Below are 19,359 nucleotides of genomic sequence, written 5' to 3' on the forward strand. Positions count from 1 at the left end.
GACTGACGCATACATTATCAATTTCTTAATTCTCAATCAATATGACCTTGGTGACCTTGACCTCCACATTTAGGACCGTTCATCCACTTACCTCTATCACCTTTACACAAGATTTACAATTATTTACCCAGAATGTTTTACTTTCATTGCGACACACGAATTTCACATTGCAATTACCAAACCATATTTACAATCCTTCATGCAGTATGTTGCTATTTTTCTCACACCTATGGTGATATCTAGAACTATTGATCTGTCCAAAATGTCGCTATTTTTCTCATACCTATGGTGATATCTAGAACTATTGATCTGTCCAAAATGTCGCTATTTTTCTCATACCTATGGTGATATCTAGAACTATTGATCTGTCCAAAATGTCGCTATTTTTCTCATACCTGTGGGGAGGCCTCCGTGGCTCAGTCGGTTAGCGCGGTAGCGCAGCGTAATGACCCAGGAGCCTCTCACCAATGTGGTCGCTGTGAGTTCAAGTCCAGCTCATGCTGGCTTCCTTTCCGGCCGTAAGTGGGAAGGCCTGCCAGCAACCTGCGGATGGTCGTGGGTTTCCCCCGGGCTGTGCCCGATTTCCACCCACCAAAATGTTGGTCCACCCACCGCCGTTGTATAAGTGAAATATTCTTGAGAACGGCGTAAAACACCAATCAAATAAATAAATAAATAAATCATACCTATGGTGATATCTAGAACTATTGATTTGTCCAAAATGTCGCTATTTTTCTCATACCTATGGTGATATCTAGAACTATTGATCTGTCCAAAATGTCACTATTATTCCCATACGTATGTCCATATATTTGGAATTGCTCGTCCTGTATTTCACTTTTATGTAACCTTCAGCTGTTGTATATGTTTGTACGATTTGTCAGGCAAATCAAACCATTGTTAGTCCAGTTTTGTGACCATACGTGAGTCCTTTGTCCGTCTGTATAATCTAGAATACAATTACTCAGTGTCATGGTAGTGCACTAGAATAGGTTATCGTCTATGAATTGTCCTACGTATCGTACGAAAAACGTTTGATGAGAATTTCTCTGAGGGACGTGTACTTATACAACTACGTGTACTCAGAATTGCGGATTTTGAATGTCAGCAACAGTCTTGCAACGGAATTCTTATTCGCGAACGAGCAATTATATTAGTTGCAATTTATCAGACCTCAAAGGTCTAAAATTACCCAAAATGCTGTGTGGTCATTACATTTAATATACTGTCACATTAAAACAACGCAAAGGGTCCAAGAATTTTTTACCAGCTAAAAGTATAAAAACATTGAATAAATGCAAATTCATTATATCGATTACTTTGTTGTTTCAGAATATTTTTGATGCCAGACGAAAGACGATATCTCCAGTCCAAGTTTCGTAAAAAGACGTGTAACCCAAAGTTTGAGGAAAGTTACGTATTTCAGGTCAGTTACAGAGATTCAATTTTGTCTCTTCTTTATTTCTTTGATTTCAAATATTTCCCAACATGTAAGCCATCGCAATGTATACTACTGTTAAACTGTTGTATGACATCTTTAGGCTCCTGCCAAACGGCTCTGCTACCTTCCACCGTGTAGGCTCCTGTCAAACTGCTCTGATATCCTCCATCGTGTAGGCTACTGCCAAACTGCTCTGCTACCTTCCACCGTGTAGGCTCCTGTCAAACTGCTCTGATATCCTCCATCGTGTAGGCTACTGCCAAACTGCTCTGCTACCTTCCAACGTGTAGGCTCCTGTCAAACTGCTCTGATATCCTCCATCGTGTAGGCTACTGCCAAACTGCTCTGCTACCTTCCAACGTGTGGGCTCCTGCCAAACTGCTCCACTACCATCCACCGTGTAGGCTACTGTTAAACGGCTCTATCACCTTCTACCGTGTAGGCTGCTGTCAAACTGCTCTATTACCCTCCACCGTGTAGGCTACTGTCAAACTGCTCTATATTTTCCTCCACCGTGTAGGCTACTGTCAAACTGCTCTGTTACCCCCCACCCTGTAAGCTACTATCAAACTGCTCTATTACCATCCACTGTGTAGGCTACCGTCAAACTGCTCTATTACCCTTTACCGTGTAGGCTCCTGTCAAACTGCTCTATTACCCTTTACCGTGTAGGCTACTGTCAAACTGCTCTGCTACCCTCTACCGTGTAGGCTCCTGTCAAACTGCTCTATTACCCTTTATCGTGTAGGCTTCTGTCAAACTGCTCTATTACCCTCTACTCCACCGTGTAGGGTACTGCCAAACCTGTCAAACTGCTCTATTACCCTTTATCGTGTAGGCTACTGTCAAACTGCTATGCTACTCTCAACCATGTAGGCTACTGTCAAACTGCTCTGTTACCCCCCACCGTGTTGGTTACTGTCAAACAGCTCCATCACCTTCTACCGTGTAGGCTACTGTCAAACTGCTCTATTACCCTTTACCGTGTAGGCTCTTGTCAAACTGCTCTGTTACCCTTTATCGTGTAGGCTACTGTCAAACTGCTCTATTACCCTTTATCGTGTAGGCTACTGTCAAACTGCTCTGCTACCCTCTACCGTGTAGGCTACTGTCAAACTGCTCTATTACCCTTTATCGTGTAGGCTACTGTCAAACTGCTTTATTACCCCTCACCGTGTAGACTACTGTCAAACTGCTGTATTGCCATCTGCCGTGTAGGCTGCTGTCAAACTGTTGGATAACCCTTCACCGTGTAGGCTACCGTCAAACTGCTATATTACCCTGCACCGTGAGGGCTGCTGTCAAACCATTGTATTATCTTTCACCATGTGGGCTACTGTCAAACTGCTCTATTACCTTCCACCGTGTAGGCTACTGTCAATCTGCTGTATTTCCCCCCACCGTGTAGGCTACTGTCAAACTGCTGTATTACCCCCCCCCCCCCTCCCCACCCCACCGTGTGGGGTACTGTCAAACTGTTTGATAACCCATCACTGTGTAAGCTGCTGTTAAACTGTTGCATTACCTTCACCGTGTGGGCTGCTGTCAAACTGCTGTATTACCCTCCACCGTGTAGGGTACTGCCAAACTGTTCGATAACCCTTCACTGTGTAAGCTGCTGTTAAACTGTTGTATTACCTTCACCGTGTGGGCTGTTGTCAAACCATTGTATTACTTTTTACCGGGTAGGCTACTGTCATACTGTTCTATTACCTTCCACCGAGGTAATTATATTAATTATAATATTATAATTACTTATTATTATAATTATATTTTCCTCCACCGAGTAGGCTGCTGTCAAACTGCTCTATTACCCCCCACCGAGTAGGCTGCTGTCAAACTGCTCTATTACCCTCCACCGTGTAGGCTACTGTCAAACTGCTCTTTATTTTCCTCCACCGAGTAGGCTACTGTCAAACTGCTCTATATTTTCCTCCACCCTGTAGGCTACTGTCAAACTGCTCTATATTTTCCTCCACCGTGTAAGCTACTGTCAAACTGCTCAATATTTTCCTCCACCGAGTAGGCTACTGTCAAACTGCTCTATATTTTCCTCCACCGAGTAGGCTGCTGTCAAATTGCTCTTTATTTTCCTCCACCGTGTAGGCTACTGTCAAACTGCTCTATATTTTCCTCCACCGAGTAGGCTGCTGTCAAATCGCTCTTTATTTTCCTCCACCGTGTAGGCTACTGTCAAACTGCTCTATATTTTCGTCCACCGAGTAGGCTGCTGTCAAACTGCTCTATTACCCTCCACCGTGTAGGCTACTGTCAAACTGCTCTATATTTTCCTCCACCGTGTAAGCTACTGTCAAACTGCTCTTTATTTTCCTCCACCGAGTAGGCTACTGTCAAACTGCTCTATATTTTACTCCACCGTGTAGGCTACTGTCAAACTGCTCTATATTTTCCTCCACCGAGTAGGCTACTGTCAAACTGCTCTATATTTTCCTCCACGGAGTAGGCTGCTGTCAAACTGCTCTATATTTTCCTCCACCGTGTAGGCTACTGTCGAACTGCTCTATATTTTCCTCCACCGTGTAGGCTACTGTCAAACTGCTCTTTATTTTCCTCCACCGAGTAGGCTACTGTCAAACTGCTCTATATTTTCCTCCACAGTGTAGGCTACTGTCAAACTGCTCTATATTTTCCTCCACCGTGTAGACTACTGTCAAACTGCTCTATATTTTCGTCCACCGTGTAGGCTACTGTCAAACTGCTCTATATTTTCGTCCACCGTGTAAGCTACTGTCAAACTGCTCTATATTTTCCTCCACCGAGAGGCTACTGTCAAACTGCTCTATATTTTCCTCCACCGTGTAGGCTACTGTCAAACTGCTCTATATTTTCCTCCACCGTGTAGGCTACTGTCAAACTGCTCTATATTTTCCTCCACCGAGTAGGCTACTGTCAAACTGCTCTATATTTTCCTCCACCGTGTAGGCTACTGTCAAACTGCTCTATATTTTCGTCCACCGAGTAGGCTGCTGTCAAACTGCTCTATATTTTCGTCCACCGTGTAGGCTACTGTCAAACTGCTCTATATTTTCGTCCACCGTGTAGACTACTGTCAAACTGCTCTATATTTTCCTCCTCCGAGTAGGCTACTGTCAAACTGCTCTATATTTTCGTCCACCGTGTAAGCTACTGTCAAACTGCTCTATACTTTCCTCCACCGTGTAAGCTACTGTCAAACTGCTCTATATTTTCCTCCACCGAGTAGGCTACTGTCAAACTGCTCTATTACCCTCCACCGTGTAGGCTACTGTCAAACTGCTCTATATTTTCCTTCCCCGTGTAAGCTACTGTCAAACTGCCCTATTTTTTCCTCCACCGTGTAAGCTACTGTCAAACTGCTCTATTACCCTGCACCGAGTAGGCTACTGTCAAACTGCTCTATATTTTCTTCCACAGAGTAGGCTGCTGTCAAACTGCTCTATTACCCTCCACCGTGTAGGCTACCGTCAAACTGCTCTATTACCCTCCACCGTGTAGGCTACTGTCAAACTGCTCTATTACCCTCCACCGTGTAGGCTACTGTCAAACTGCTCTATATTTTCCTCCACCGTGTAGGCTACTGTCAAACTGCTCTATATTTTCGTCCACCGTGTAAGCTACTGTCAGACTGCTCTATATTTTCCTCCACCGTGTAGGCTACTGTCAAACTGCTCTATATTTTCGTCCACCGTGTAAGCTACTGTCAAACTGCTCTATATTTTCCTCCACCATGTAAGCTACTGTCAAACTGCTCTATATTTTCCTCCACCGAGTAGGCTGCTGTCAAACTGCTCTATTACCCTCCACCGTGTAGGCTACTGTCAAACTGCTCTATATTTTCCTCCACCGTGTAAGCTACTGTCAAACTGCTCTATATTTTCCTCCACCGTGTAAGCTACTGTCAAACTGCTCTATTACCCTGCACCGAGTAGGCTACTGTCAAACTGCTCTATATTTTCCTCCACAGAGTAGGCTGCTGTCAAACTGCTCTATTACCCTCCACCGTGTAGGCTACCGTCAAACTGCTCTATTACCCTCCACCGTGTAGGCTACTGTCAAACTGCTCTATTACCCTCCACCGAGTAGGCTACTGTCAAACTGCTCTATATTTTCCTCCACAGAGTAGGCTGCTGTCAAACTGCTCTATTACCCTCCACCGTGTAGGCTACCGTCAAACTGCTCTATTACCCTCCACCGTGTAGGCTACTGTCAAACTGCTCTATTACCCTCCACCGTGTAGGCTACTGTCAAACTGCTCTATTACCCTCCACAGTGTAGGCTACTGTCAAACTGCTCTATATTTTCCTCCACCGTGTAGGCTTCTGTCAAACCCCCCACCGTGTAGGCTACTGTCAAACTGTTGGATAACCCTTCACAGTGTGGGCTACTGTCAAAGTGTAAGAAGACACTTTTCACTGTTTTTTGTTACTTTTGGACAAACCTAAACATCAATTTGTCGATGTTTGCATGTAAAACTGTACTGATAGCTCCGCTCACATTGCGAACTTTGACACCTAGTGATTTATTTACGAACCACATTGTTGCAGCTCATGTGTGACCTTTTATGCACTTATCAAATCAGTTGCATTCGACGTCTTTGTATTATGTGTCCATTGTCAGTGCTATATCCTATTTGCTGGAAACAGTTGTCTCATTTCCTCACCATTCCATTAACATTGCATTAATATAAGTGGCATATTTCGAGAGTTTCGGAATGAGTGCGTTATTCAACATAGGCAGTAAACATGATCTGAGAAGATGTAATTCTCATTCAAAAGCTTTTCTAACGTACCATTATGCTGCCCTGCATAGATTGTGTTTGGACGAACACATCATCAATGGAATTAGTCTTCACGCAGCAGTTTGATTCGACGATTTACAAAAAGTGCTTATACAAGGCCTTTTTTTGTCACTCAACATACAAATGATACTTCATCTTAGGCCTATTATACATGTATTTACTCTAGAGAGGGAAGCTACCAGCTAAAATGAGAAAATGCTACTGATGGAATTTAGGTTCTGTTCATGCCTTCGAATGAGTTATCCTGTCATCATTGATAAATTGGCAACAGGAAAGTGTATTCGTTGTTAAACAATTTAACCTTCCTAGGATGATTTTATTTCCCATGAAAATGTTGGCAGTAGGCTTCAATTGGATTGTTTGAGGTTTGTCGTTATTTCACGGGCAGTTGCATCGTATGATGAAGTTGTCGTCTTGTAGAAAGCCGATCCTAATGTTGGCATATTTATTTATTCATTTGTAAATAGGGATAAAGAAATGCCTGGATTTTAGGCCATGTTCTACGTCAGCAAATCATCCAGCAAGACCTAAAGCTGGATTTAATTTGCAGTGCACGAACTTAGAAGACAAGTCTTTAGTATAGCTAGTCAGACAAAAGTTCAAAATGTCTGCAAGATTTCTGATAAAGTGTAAATTTCTACTCTTAAAATCTATGAAGTTTGTAATCGTTAACATGGTTGTTTTCTTTAAGTTTATTGTGTGTCTAATTCAAGTCATTTACTCACGTTCACTTTTTTCTCTGACCAACATTTCATTATTGTAATTATTACAATCTTTATTTGCAGTTATGAACTGTAAAAGTGATACATATATATATGTATATAGTTTACGGCATGATATTTTAGTGGCGGCAGCACTTTGGCGGCATGGACTCGCCCTGTCACAGGAAAACGCAGTATATATACGCGCACCTAATGACTCCCCATTTAAGTACGACGTTACAGCCCCATGCATGTATACATAAAACATACATACATACATACATACATACATTTTTTTTGATTGGTGTTTTACGCCGTACCCAAGAATATTTCACTTATACGACGGCGGCCAGCATTATGGAAACCCACGACCATCTGCAGGTCGCTGACAGACCTTCCCACGTACGGCCGGAGAGGAAGCCAGCATGAGCTGGTCTTGTAACTCACAGCGACCGCATTGGTGAGAGGCTTCTGGGTCACTACGCTGCGCTAGAGCGCTAACCGACTGAGCCACCGAGGCCCCTCATACATACATCCATACATACATACATACATACATACACACACACACACACACACATACACACATATATATCCATCCACCTATGTACATACATACATACATACATACATACATACATACATACATACATACATACACACACACACACACACACACACACACACACACACACACACACACACACACACACACACACATACACACATATATATATATATATATCCACCCATGTACATACATAGTAGGCCTGATGTGTTTCATGGTGCACCCTTTTTTGTAATAGGCCTATTGTGTTTCATGAATACTTCTTTTTATAGTAGGCCTATTGTGTTTCATGAATACACCTTTTTATAGTAGGCCTTTTGTGTTTCATGAATACACCTTTTTATAGTAGGCCTATTGTGTTTCATGAATACACCTTTTTATAATAGGCCTATGGTGTTTCATGATGCGCACATTTTAATAGTAGGGCTATTGTGTTTCATGATGCAAGCCTTTGCTTCCAAACAACAGTGAAGCTCCATTTCTCAAAAATATTCATGCCGAGGAAACTGGTGATATTTTAAGCTACTTATAAGGTAAAATTTGGAGTAGTGAGAGTAACAGATTATACAACTTTTCTGTATTGTAATGAATGTTACTCACGCTCAGTAGTTTTCAGAATCAATCGCCGGAGGCTAATCATTCTGAAAATTAATAGATGAGGTTGATTTTCATCTCGGCATGCAGAGGGACCCGTGTTGTATTATCACTATATATTACATTTTATAACATTATGGTTCACTTACTGAGCTATAACAATTTCCATAACTAGGCATGAGACAGTAAAAGTTGATAGACTGTCGGTATATTCATTGTCATCTTCCATTAGTAACCTTTTCCTCAAAGTACACATAAATTATGCCTTAATATTGGTCGTAACTTTCTATAGTAGGTAGTTGATTAGATTGTGGCTGTATTTGGCCTATAAAAGAAAACAGTCATAGGTCAAAGGGATTTGTCCTGAGATATGTAAGCAACGTAATAGTTATTTTATAAACAGGAATTCAAAGCAGATAAAGTGTCTGGTTTTACGTGATAACTGCTTAGACAGGAAAACTTTGATGAAATATTTGTCTTTATTAATTTATGAAAAACGGTAATGCACGTCATTCAACACGTTTACGTCTTCCAGCTCGGACAAGTTAAACCGTTTTTGGAATCTGGTTTTGGAGGGCATTTCATTCTTCCCCGATCCCTAAGCCACATACAACCTACGGTAGAGACATTTTGCGGCGCACACGACTGTGTTACATCGATTTATATTTAAATATTTCCTTTTGTTAAATTCCGATGAGATGGAGGGGGGGGGGGGGAGCATGTTACGTGTTCAGTCCCGGTAACCACAAAACGTGGGTAGTATTAGCCCTATAGGGGCTCTGTTCCCAAAGATTTCTCCGTGCGCTAAGCTAAGTAACATTATCTCTGCCCTGGGCTTAGCCTGTATTCTGACCACGATCTTTCCCCGGCGTAATCACCACCACCGGATTCTGTATATTGTTACAAAAGAAAAGAATATCTCAAGACCATGCGACAGCTAGTATGGTTCCTTTACAACCATCGACAAACAACTCTCGAACGTGAATCTGTTACTGACAGGTTATTTAAAGCCGCGTTGACGTCCGGATGCAGATAGCAGTGTTAACCGAGACGATTTAGAAAGGTTATCCCGAATTGCAAATTCCTGATCTGATTACTGGAAGACCTTGCTTAGTCCGGAAACCCTAGAAGTCTGTGATCTTCGGATCGCCATCCTTTCCGCCTATCCTCTTGGTAAATAAAGAACATCTTTGCGTGGCTTCATCCATCGAGCATGCATCATCTGCCTACAAATTAATAGGCGGTAACCCAAAGAACTGCGTATTAACACAACCTTATATCAACAGTTATTTGAAGGTTTATTAATTATTTGAAATTTGTTTCTAGAAGTTATTATCGCGGAATTAATGGTTTTAGGGAACAGCTATGCCTCCCTTGGTACAAATGCACCTGCATCAGTCATAGTCATGTATTAACAGTTAAGCCCTGTATCAACTTTAGTCAGGGTTAAAGTTCCAATAGTTTTGTATCAGGACAGGACTTATTATGATTTCAGTCCGACTTAACTTATAATACACTTTTGAACAACGGGCGTTTGAAGTGGGTGGCAGAGAACGGAGAACCTTGACAAGGAGGTGGTTATGTAATTGTGCTTCATCCAAATCTGTTTTTTTTTTTCAGGTCTCTTACAAATCTATTCAAGACAGAATATTAAAACTGACAGTGTTTGACGTCGACCGCCATAAACGCCACAACGTCATCGGTCACGCCTTATACCCCCTGCGCGAGCATGATTGCGAGGTCAACGAGAGAGTTGTGGTCTGGAGAGATTTGGAGAAGGAAGTCACAGAGGTAATTATGGCGTCCTGGAAATTGGATTACCATTCCATTCGGTTTTATCTGTGTGCGTGCGTGTGTGTGTGTGTGTGTGTGTGTGTGTGTATGTGTGTGTGTGTGTGTGTGTGTTTGTGTGTGTGTGTGTGTGTGTGTGTGTGTGTGTGTGTGTTCAATTCTTGCAGCGGATAGCTTTGCCCTTTAGCCTCTATACAATAATTTAAAATTTTCAGCTTATTTTTGTTTTTACAGACAACATCGGATAGAGGTGAGATTTTAATCTCGATTTGTTATAATGACCATATGGAGCGGTTAACCGTCGGTGTGTTTGAGGGGCGTGGTTTCAAAAAGCCGGAGACCTGTTCTAGTGTCGGTGAGTCTAGTCTATTTACACTAACCAGATCTATGACTTAAACTGACTGAAATAACAAATTGCTCACAAGTATATACCAGCATAAAGCTAATCAGATGTTGCTGATTTGTCCGTGGTAGCTTCTTGGGTGTATTGACGGTGTTGTCAGATATATATACAAACCGCTCCTGTCCAGGGACCAGTGATAGCAGTCGAGTCAAGATAATATACAACACATGAAATAATGGCGTTTGATTCAAAACGACGAGAATACCCCTAAGCTGATCCAAAACCGTCGTTTTTCATTAACGTGCAACAAGCATATGGTAGCGCAATAATATGTGTGTCTGGGATCACTTTCGTTTATATTTCTAGCTTTTGTATTGCTTTTCTAGTTATTGTCACCATACACCTTCGCTTAATTTGTCCGTACTGCTGTAGTCGAGCGGCAAGGTTCAATTCCAAATCGGATCGTGCCTGTACGTGGTATTTCTCCCAATATCCTTTCAACGTTATCGTCATATTTGGTGTCCCAGGCATTGCCTAACAGTGACGCAGTCGTATGATGAAGTTTGAATATATTGGGCCTGGCTACAATGACACATCAAGGAGACATCGATCTAATGTAAAAAAAAAAATCTACGTTGAACCGCAAACAATTAAGCAGACTCTCAATTATTCCTCCTCAGATATTTGCAGGTGCTGAATCAGAATGCAGTTCAAATTCAAACAAACTACGACTAAGATACGTTTTGCTCTGTGAAGTTTGCTCTTTATTGCAGAACAATGTACTAATTACAATTTAAGTTCTTTCATGTTTCAGTTTGGCTTTCAAGGACTTGCAATATATGATATTACGTCTAAAGTTGATAAATGCGGGTCCTGGACTCACTGTAAAAAGTTTGTTTCAGACGCTTAGTCATCAGTGTGTTCCATTATCTGTTTACAGATAGTTACATGAAGGTCAGTCTGCTTATCTGTTTACAGATAGTTACATGAAGGTCAGTCTGCTTGTCTGTTTACAGATAGTTACATGAAGGTCAGTCTGCTTTCTTTTTACAGACAGTTACATGAAGGTCAGCCTGCTATTGCAGAATAAAGTGGTCAAAACAAAGAAAACAGAGGTCATAAAGAAAACCAGCGACCCAAATTTTAATGAGTCGTTCACATTCAAGCTCCAAGCCGGAAGTTTGGACACTGCCAGTGTTACAGTGAGCGCTCTGCAGCACATCAGCGGACATAAGGGTACGTATTATTTCCCTTTTCATCTCTCTTAAATCAATTCATCATTTGGATGCTGCCATACTTATTTTGTTCTGTAGACTGAATGGTGTCATTCGCATCGTCATAAAACCGTACCTATAGTAGTTATCTCCCTTGTCTGAATTAAGATGTCTGCAGGATTTGTGCCGATGACGATCTCTCAATCTAGTATAAAAGAGTACTATAACAATCGATGCACGTTGTTTGCTATACGCTTTGTTATGGGGGGAATGACTAGTCCATATAATGTCATGTAGCCCTCAAATACAGCATTATTTGTGAAGTGTTCCAACATGTTCAAATGTAATGATGGCAATGGTACAGAATGCATTGAAAACAATGGTAATATGTGATTAGAATAGGAAACCTATGTAATATGTTCCTCATCCCTGCCTTTATGATGACGTTTTGTGGGCAGACTGGTGACGTATTAGACATACACGGAGAGAGAACAGTTGTCAGTTCAGCCAGGAGCCGAGTAGCTGTTGGGCGGGAAGAGGTACTCACTGAAATGAGAGCCTCTCCGAGCTGCATCAGTAGCCATAAAAGTAATGCGCATGTCTAACCATTTCAGTGACCTCAGTATACATTATTTCAATGCAGTCATATAAGAATAACAACTGACCATTTTGATTGCTCTGGAACACCGATAATGTGGCAATTAAAATACACGGCATTGCGGAACCACGATATTTCTGTTGCTACCGCATGCTATCCTCATTCATAGCAAGCAAAGTCCAGATTTTATGACTTCGGTTCAAGGACATCGTTGTACGACTGTTGACTGCTCGTTGGCATGTGAACAGAAATTTATCTCTCTGGCAGCGAGTGGCTAATGACGAGTAGTGTTCCTTATTGGTCTTCGGCACGGCACCAAGGCTGTACACAGTGTTATGTTACGTACAAGCCAAAGATATTTTACTAGTAGCATCAGGGTCCAGTTTCACAAAGATGTCGCACATATGCGATAATCGCACATATAGGACAATTTTACGATGATGCTGACGTAAAAAACATAGTACGACAAGTATACGATAAAAATGTGAGCGTGTGTTGAGATTGACACACGCACATTGTACGCATTATTACAGCAACCATATAGGGAAGGTGTACGCATGCAGGTCCTATGCATTATTCGGCTTGTCTTTGCTCATGTGAGTGTTGTAGCGTCCCATAAAGGAGGAAAATGTTAATAAGACAAAATACACGAACGACTGTTATATTGGGCGTTGTACAGCTCGACGATGAAAACCGAGAGTACGCAAAAGGAAACATGTACGAGTGAACGCCCTATGGGGAATATGAGATAACTGGGATACATGTAGTAGCGGATGTGTAAATGGGAGAGATAAAAGGTTAAATTTAGTACCTAATGTGTAAATGAGGGAGATAACTGGGGAAAATGTAGTAAATAATGCGTAAATTGGAGAAATACCCTGGATACATGTAATACCTAATGTGTAAATGGGAGATAACTTCGATACATATATTAGCTTATCTGTAAATGGGTGAGATAACGGGGATACATTTAGTAGCTAATGTGTAAAAGGAGAGATAACTGAGATACATGCAGTATCTAATGAGTAAATGAGCGAAAACTTCAATACATATATTAGCTTATGTGTAAATGGGTGAGATAACGGGGATACATTAAGTAGCTAATGTGCAAAAAGGAGAGATAAAGGAACGCGTGCATTAGCCAATGAGATAATCAGAATACACGTAGTACCTTATGTGTAAATGGGAGAGAGAACCAGAATACACGTAGTACCTTATGTGTAAATGGGAAAGATAACCAGAATACACGTAGTAGCTTATGTGTAAATGGGAGAGAGAACCAGAATACACGTAGTACCTTATGTGTAAATGGGAAAGATAACCAGAATACACGTAGTACCCTATGCGTAAATGGGAAAGATAACCAGAATAAACGTAGTAGCTTATGTGTAAATGGGAGAGAGAACCAGTATACACGTAGTAGCTTATGTGTAAATGGGAGAGAGAACCAGAATACACGTAGTAGCTTATGTGTAAATGGGAGAGAGAACCAGAATACACGTAGTAGCTTATGTGTAAATGGGAGAAAACCTTGACAACACAAAATACCATTCGGAAAAACATTGCCCGAACTGAAATTCGCAAACGTAGCTGATTTACTACCAGGTATAACCTATTCGGCAGCTCAGCATAACCGTATAAGGTTAAGTATGTCCTCTCCTTTAGCTCAATCAACGGTCTGCAGCGTACACTGGAGGTACGGTGTCACGTTCATCTGAGCTAATGCTGTGGTTACATCTCATTTGTGTTTGTGAAGTGCACTTCCGCTATTATTGGGACGTGACCAGGCAGCGTTAGAATTATTTAACCGCTTGAGTAGACGTCATGTGCTCCTTCCTTCTAAACTGTGAGCGTGCCACACACAGAAGATTGCCGCCGCAATGACACTCAAAAGTCAAAGACGACGTTGATGTGAAACAGTATGCCATGAAGTCTGCGTCTGTAGTTCCTTCCAGACCACGGTGCTAAAGGGCCTAATACAGTAACACTGATCACCGCTACAACGTAAGCATTGTTATGGAGGGTAGAATGAAACGTGACTGAAAATACAATTGGTCCAGTGCTACTCTAGCTGTCAGAGGGCAGATATCGTTTGTTACATTGTCGCTGCTGATTTGGTTTTGCTTACGTCTTATCTCTTTTAATACCATCTGAATGTTTCAATAACCGTATGCAATAGGGCCTACAACTCTTATGTCTAGTGTGTTTGTGTACGCTTTTGATCATGCTTGCTTAGATGAGGCCTGAAAGTCATCTCAGATATATCATATCACACACTATAAAATATATTACTTGACGTCGATATAACAAGGCTACCGTGTTTCTAGCTATTTTCAGCTAAAACTTGGCATTAACAGCATTACTTGGCAGACCAGAAGCCAGAAGCCTCGTCATCTAGAGTGACCACTCATAACGACTTTGTGTTGTGTTAATGGTTGTTACGAATTAACAGCTTCTTATCATGTACATAAATATGTACAAATCATATTTATTTATTTATTTATTTTTTTGTTTATTTGATTGGTGTTTTACGTGGTACTCAAGAATATTTCACTTATATGACGGCGGCAGGCATTATGGTGGGTGGAAACCGGACAGAGCCCGCGGGAAACCCACGACCATCCGCAGGTTGCTGCAAGACCTTCCCACGTTCGACCGGAGAGGAAGCCAGCATGAGCTGGAATTGAACTCACAGGGATCGCATTGGTGAGAGACTCCTGGGTCATTACGATGCGCTAGCGCGCTAACCAAATGAACCACGGAGGCCCCTAGAAAACAAATGAAACTGTCCCAAAATGTATCGTTCCAAGAAAACTGTTTGGTGTCGTTTCTTTTTATTATAATACCATATGATTATTGAATCATATCAGTATTACTCAATAAGTCATATTGATATATCATCTCATCAAGGCCTAGAATCAACGCTTTCCTTTTTAAGCAGATGCAGCATTGTAATCATTTCTGGAAAACAGCTTCGGAGTAAGTCCAGCAGTCTGACAAAATGATTGGTTCCCGATACCCTCACCCAAATAAACTCTGTATACACTTCGTAAATATAATTTATTAAAATGACATCTACTTTGAACTGTGTGTGTGCAAAACACTATATTTTTCTCCGGATATTTTTTTTACAGTTTTTAGGAATAGAATTAGTTATGACTGTGTTTTATAATATTTACAGATAAACTGATTGGAAGAGTGGTTTTGGGCTCGTTCATGTTTGCAAGAGGGAAGGAGCTGGAACACTGGAATGAGATGGTGGCCAATCAGAAAGAGCAGATAACCCAGTGGCACGTGCTCACCTGATCGCCTGTGGTCATAACATGACAATAACAACAACAAAACACTTGCAACATCGGCAAGGATCTGGAGAGGCCGCGTTGATAATCGTTGTGTGAGACACCTCTGGTTAAGTGAATGTGTGATTTGTGAAGGGACTACACCATTTTCTGCGTCTCTCCCCCTTCCATACAGGATGTTTCTGAAAAAAAAAACATCGGGACAATTTGGACCATTTGTTAGAGGCAGAATCTCAGTAGGAATGCATCTTACGATACCTTTAAGGACAATTCAAGTCAGACGTCAGATTTGAAGATTTGCTCCAGTGAGGTCCATCCCCGTCTCCCCACTTGACAAAGACAGCATGTGTATCCATATGTATGTCCACAATGTACAAATAGACCGTAGCTGTCAATTGTAATTCTTTCTGTTTCACTGTGTATCGTATGACAATATACCTTGTGTTGTGTATTGTCTAATATTTTAACCTGCACAGTATTTTGATTGTCTGAAAGTTCCACGGCGCCCAAATAACGTCTATTGTGTATATTTATTTATGGCGTCCATGATGAATTTTGTCGGAGAAACTGACACAGTCTATATGTCAACATGGCATCAGGTGTAACAAGAGCTTGTTATGAATCAGCACTCCCCTGGTAAAAGATGTGCTTTTTTAACACGATACCACACAGAACTCTGGTAGTTTGGGGTCAAAGAGTAGCTTTAAGTGGTAACCTATAAGGACCTCTGGTTCGCGTAACCAATCAAAAATCCGCCAGGAGCTCACGTTGTAGTTTGGTCCATTACTTTGTGTCATTTGTCCTGTCCTAGCTCATTGTTACTGCAATGAAACTTTGTCAAAATACATTACTCAAACAGAGATCCCATTTTGACCAATCAGAACGCTAAGAAGCAGTTTAAATATTTTTGTGTAGTTGACCTTCGAGTACTTCCGAAATTTACTTAATCGGTTATAAATACACGTAGTACTACAACTTACTCGTATGACATCGGCCATGTTTACGCCTAAAAAAATAGTCCTTCAATAGGTTGCCTGTAATCTGGGTAAAAATTAATAGTTATGAAAAGTGTCTTGAAATGCAGGTTCACATAGATTATCTCCATACAAAATTTTGACGATGTGCTTGAAGGTTATACCGGGATTGAGACTGACTTATCTTCAGCTTGATCAATCGTAGGCTAGTCTACATCCGAACCACTCCGACAGAATCAACGGAAATACATGTCAAAACTAGATAAATCAGGCTACTTGTATGAAGATGATGGCTTTATTTTCATGTATACTGTTTATCCACTGATAATTGTCAGCATTATAATTGATATTCCATCTACCTAGGCCTGGGCTGAAGCACTCGATGTGTTTTAGCAGTATATAATGGCATTACGAGAAGATAAAAATGGGGAAACAAGTGTACACATGTACCTGTGGAACCTTCTGAGCGAAAGTCGCATCCGGAACGAGGACCTGACTTCTGTGATTACATGTAGTTACCACAAAAGCGTGGCATTAGATGAACAAGCCACGAGAAGATTTCACTAACACCGTACTGGTTAACCAAAAAAAAAAAAAAAATGTCATTTCACCAAAAATTGTCTTTCTTCACCTTAGTAGACTAAGTTGATCGTAACTATCATGATAACATATACGTATAGCAAGTATTGCGAGAGTAATTATAATCTACTCGCTTAAGGTTGATTTGTTTGAAGAAAGCCCAGTTCAGTATATGACTACTGAGGTCTTTTCTGGCTGGGTCTCAGCGAACTTCAACAGATCTGCATACTACTAATCACTCCACAGGGAAACTTTGTTATTTTGAATTCTTGGATAATAAATGTTTGATAAACCAATAAATGAATGCTTGTATAATATGTAAAAAGTGTCAGATGTTAGTGTATTATTGTCTGTTCATGATGAATATGCAAAAAGAGTATTTGTCTATGTAGTTTATAGCTTGATTGGTCGAATAAAGAATTGCAACATGACGTTATCTGGCCTTCCTTTGTTTCCATGTTATCTAAAGGCGTACCAGATATTTAACTTACTCTCGAGATATCATCTGTTTTGCTTTTCATTGCTTAAGTGTCTTCGTATGCCCTCTTTCATGTTCCACAAAGTGCCACTTATTTGTTTCCCGTCTTATTTGGTACTCGGTAGCAAATCAGTGAAAAGGTGTGCCCCTCCTATCTACGAGACACAAAAATGAGGTTTATATATCGGCCACTTACACGGAAATTGTACATTGCCCACTTTTATGGTTCGAAGACCTTTAATAACAAGAGGCGATCGACGGCGCTTGTAAGGCCGTTTGCTAACTGTACGTTAGTTGAAGTCCATTTGTTTTAAAATGCCACGAATGATGCACTGCAAGTCTGTGTATCACACTTGGAAAGATTGGATAGTGGCTTACAAAAGATCAGTGAAAGGTGAAGGGTCGTGGCTATAAACCAGAGTCCTGGTCCCCACTGGCGGACTAAGCATCCCCGAGGCCTGGTCCCTGCTTCTGGACTAAGCATCCTCAAGGCCTGGCGGACTAAGTTTCCTCGAGGCCTGGTCCCCGCTGGTGGACTCCTCGGGGCCTGGTCTGTGCTGGTGGACTAAGCTTCAAGAAGGCGTGGTCTCTGCCTGTGGACTAAGCTTCCCCGAGGCCGGTCCCTGCTGGTTGACTACGCAACCCTGTTTTCTGGTCCCTTTGCATTGGTTTTTGAGTGCTTGAGTGACCATTCAGCGTTTTGAGTAATTCTAGACCTGTGACGTCTAATAAATTGCAATTAACATCACTGCAATTGTTAACCTAATTCTGCTGAAGCCATTGCAATAGAGAATATACGGGTGCTAAGTTTGAAGGGTATGAACATGAACAGGAGGGATAAATCCCTGACTAAAGTGAAATATTCTTGAGTATGGCGTAAAACACAAATCATACAACTAAATAAATGACAGGTAAATTCACAGAAGGCCGGATTTCACCGGTTACGTGTGACCATTTGTCAGCTGTCAACTCTGTCTGGTCTCTTCCATTCATAAACATGGCCTCTACAATGTATATTAAGCGAACATTCTGTGGTAACGCGTTAAACACGAATAAAATAACAAAAAATCAAATTATATGTTCCCTTGATAATGCCATACAATCAACGTCATACAATCATTGAACATTACGCTAAAATGTTTTAATGTTCAAAATGTTTTATTTGCTTCAGTGCACTTGCATGGATCTGCTTTCCCTTTAACTCCGTGCCGGTAGAGTAAATGATCGGCTGTTTGAGTGTTCAGTGGTAACATCTCCGGGTAGGCTTCATCCGGGTTGTTGTTTTTAACTTACTGTTTTTTTTTTATACTGTGTTGGCATTTGGTCTACTCTACGTTTGGCCAAGGGTAAGATATGCTTGACCCGTGGTCTCAAATACAGAATATATTCGGAAATCTCTATTCGGCAGTCACTGAATCCGAATGAGTGCGGTTATTGAGTCAGACTGAGTATCAACTCTTTTCTTGAATCACAATTTGGGGAGTGAAGGGATGAGGTTAGATCCAAGCGGCCGAACGTATTCTGCAATCGATAACAGACATACAAGCGGTCCATACAGGAATTGAAAATAAATGAAACAAACAAGGACCGTGAAAGAATTAGATGAAAAAGAAAGTGCGGAAAATGTTTAATCTTATAAACGAAACTGTCAGCCGAGACCCTCAAGTGAAATCCGCAGTCGCCTGACCTTCATGTAAAATTATTCACACGCTATTCCCGTACTCTGCCAGGTCACGCACACGGAGGTAATCTACCAGGAAGCAATATTCAATGCTTGCTGAAAGGGAAAGAGGACTTTAGGGATTACTGTGCGAAACAGTGGCACCAGGAAATCCGATGAGAGGTTGTGTCACAGGCAGGGAGACCGTGGCCATGGTAGGCGTCAAGACCACCAGCTCCCCTGAGATGACCCTCAGCTTCCCCGATCAATATTCGCGCTATTGTAGGCCCTCATTTGTATACAAATGGATACGTTGTAATC

General features: G+C 41.4%; 1 protein-coding gene across 1 annotated transcript in view; it reads left to right on the forward strand.

Moving 5' to 3' along the window:
* LOC135481972 (synaptotagmin-15-like) overlaps positions 1-17,263 on the forward strand; it is an 82,416-nt gene extending 65,153 nt beyond the window's left edge. The window contains exons 5-9 of the mRNA XM_064761767.1: positions 1,333-1,426; positions 9,723-9,893; positions 10,128-10,248; positions 11,290-11,472; positions 15,230-17,263. Coding sequence (XP_064617837.1) covers positions 1,333-1,426; positions 9,723-9,893; positions 10,128-10,248; positions 11,290-11,472; positions 15,230-15,354 — 694 coding nt within the window. The 3' untranslated portion in view covers positions 15,355-17,263. The remainder of the gene's footprint in view (positions 1-1,332; positions 1,427-9,722; positions 9,894-10,127; positions 10,249-11,289; positions 11,473-15,229) is intronic.
* The last annotated feature ends 2,096 nt before the right edge of the window (positions 17,264-19,359 follow it).

Source organism: Liolophura sinensis, chromosome 1 (genome assembly GCF_032854445.1).
Source record: "Liolophura sinensis isolate JHLJ2023 chromosome 1, CUHK_Ljap_v2, whole genome shotgun sequence".
In the NCBI taxonomy this organism is placed as follows: Eukaryota; Metazoa; Mollusca; class Polyplacophora; order Chitonida; family Chitonidae; genus Liolophura; species Liolophura sinensis.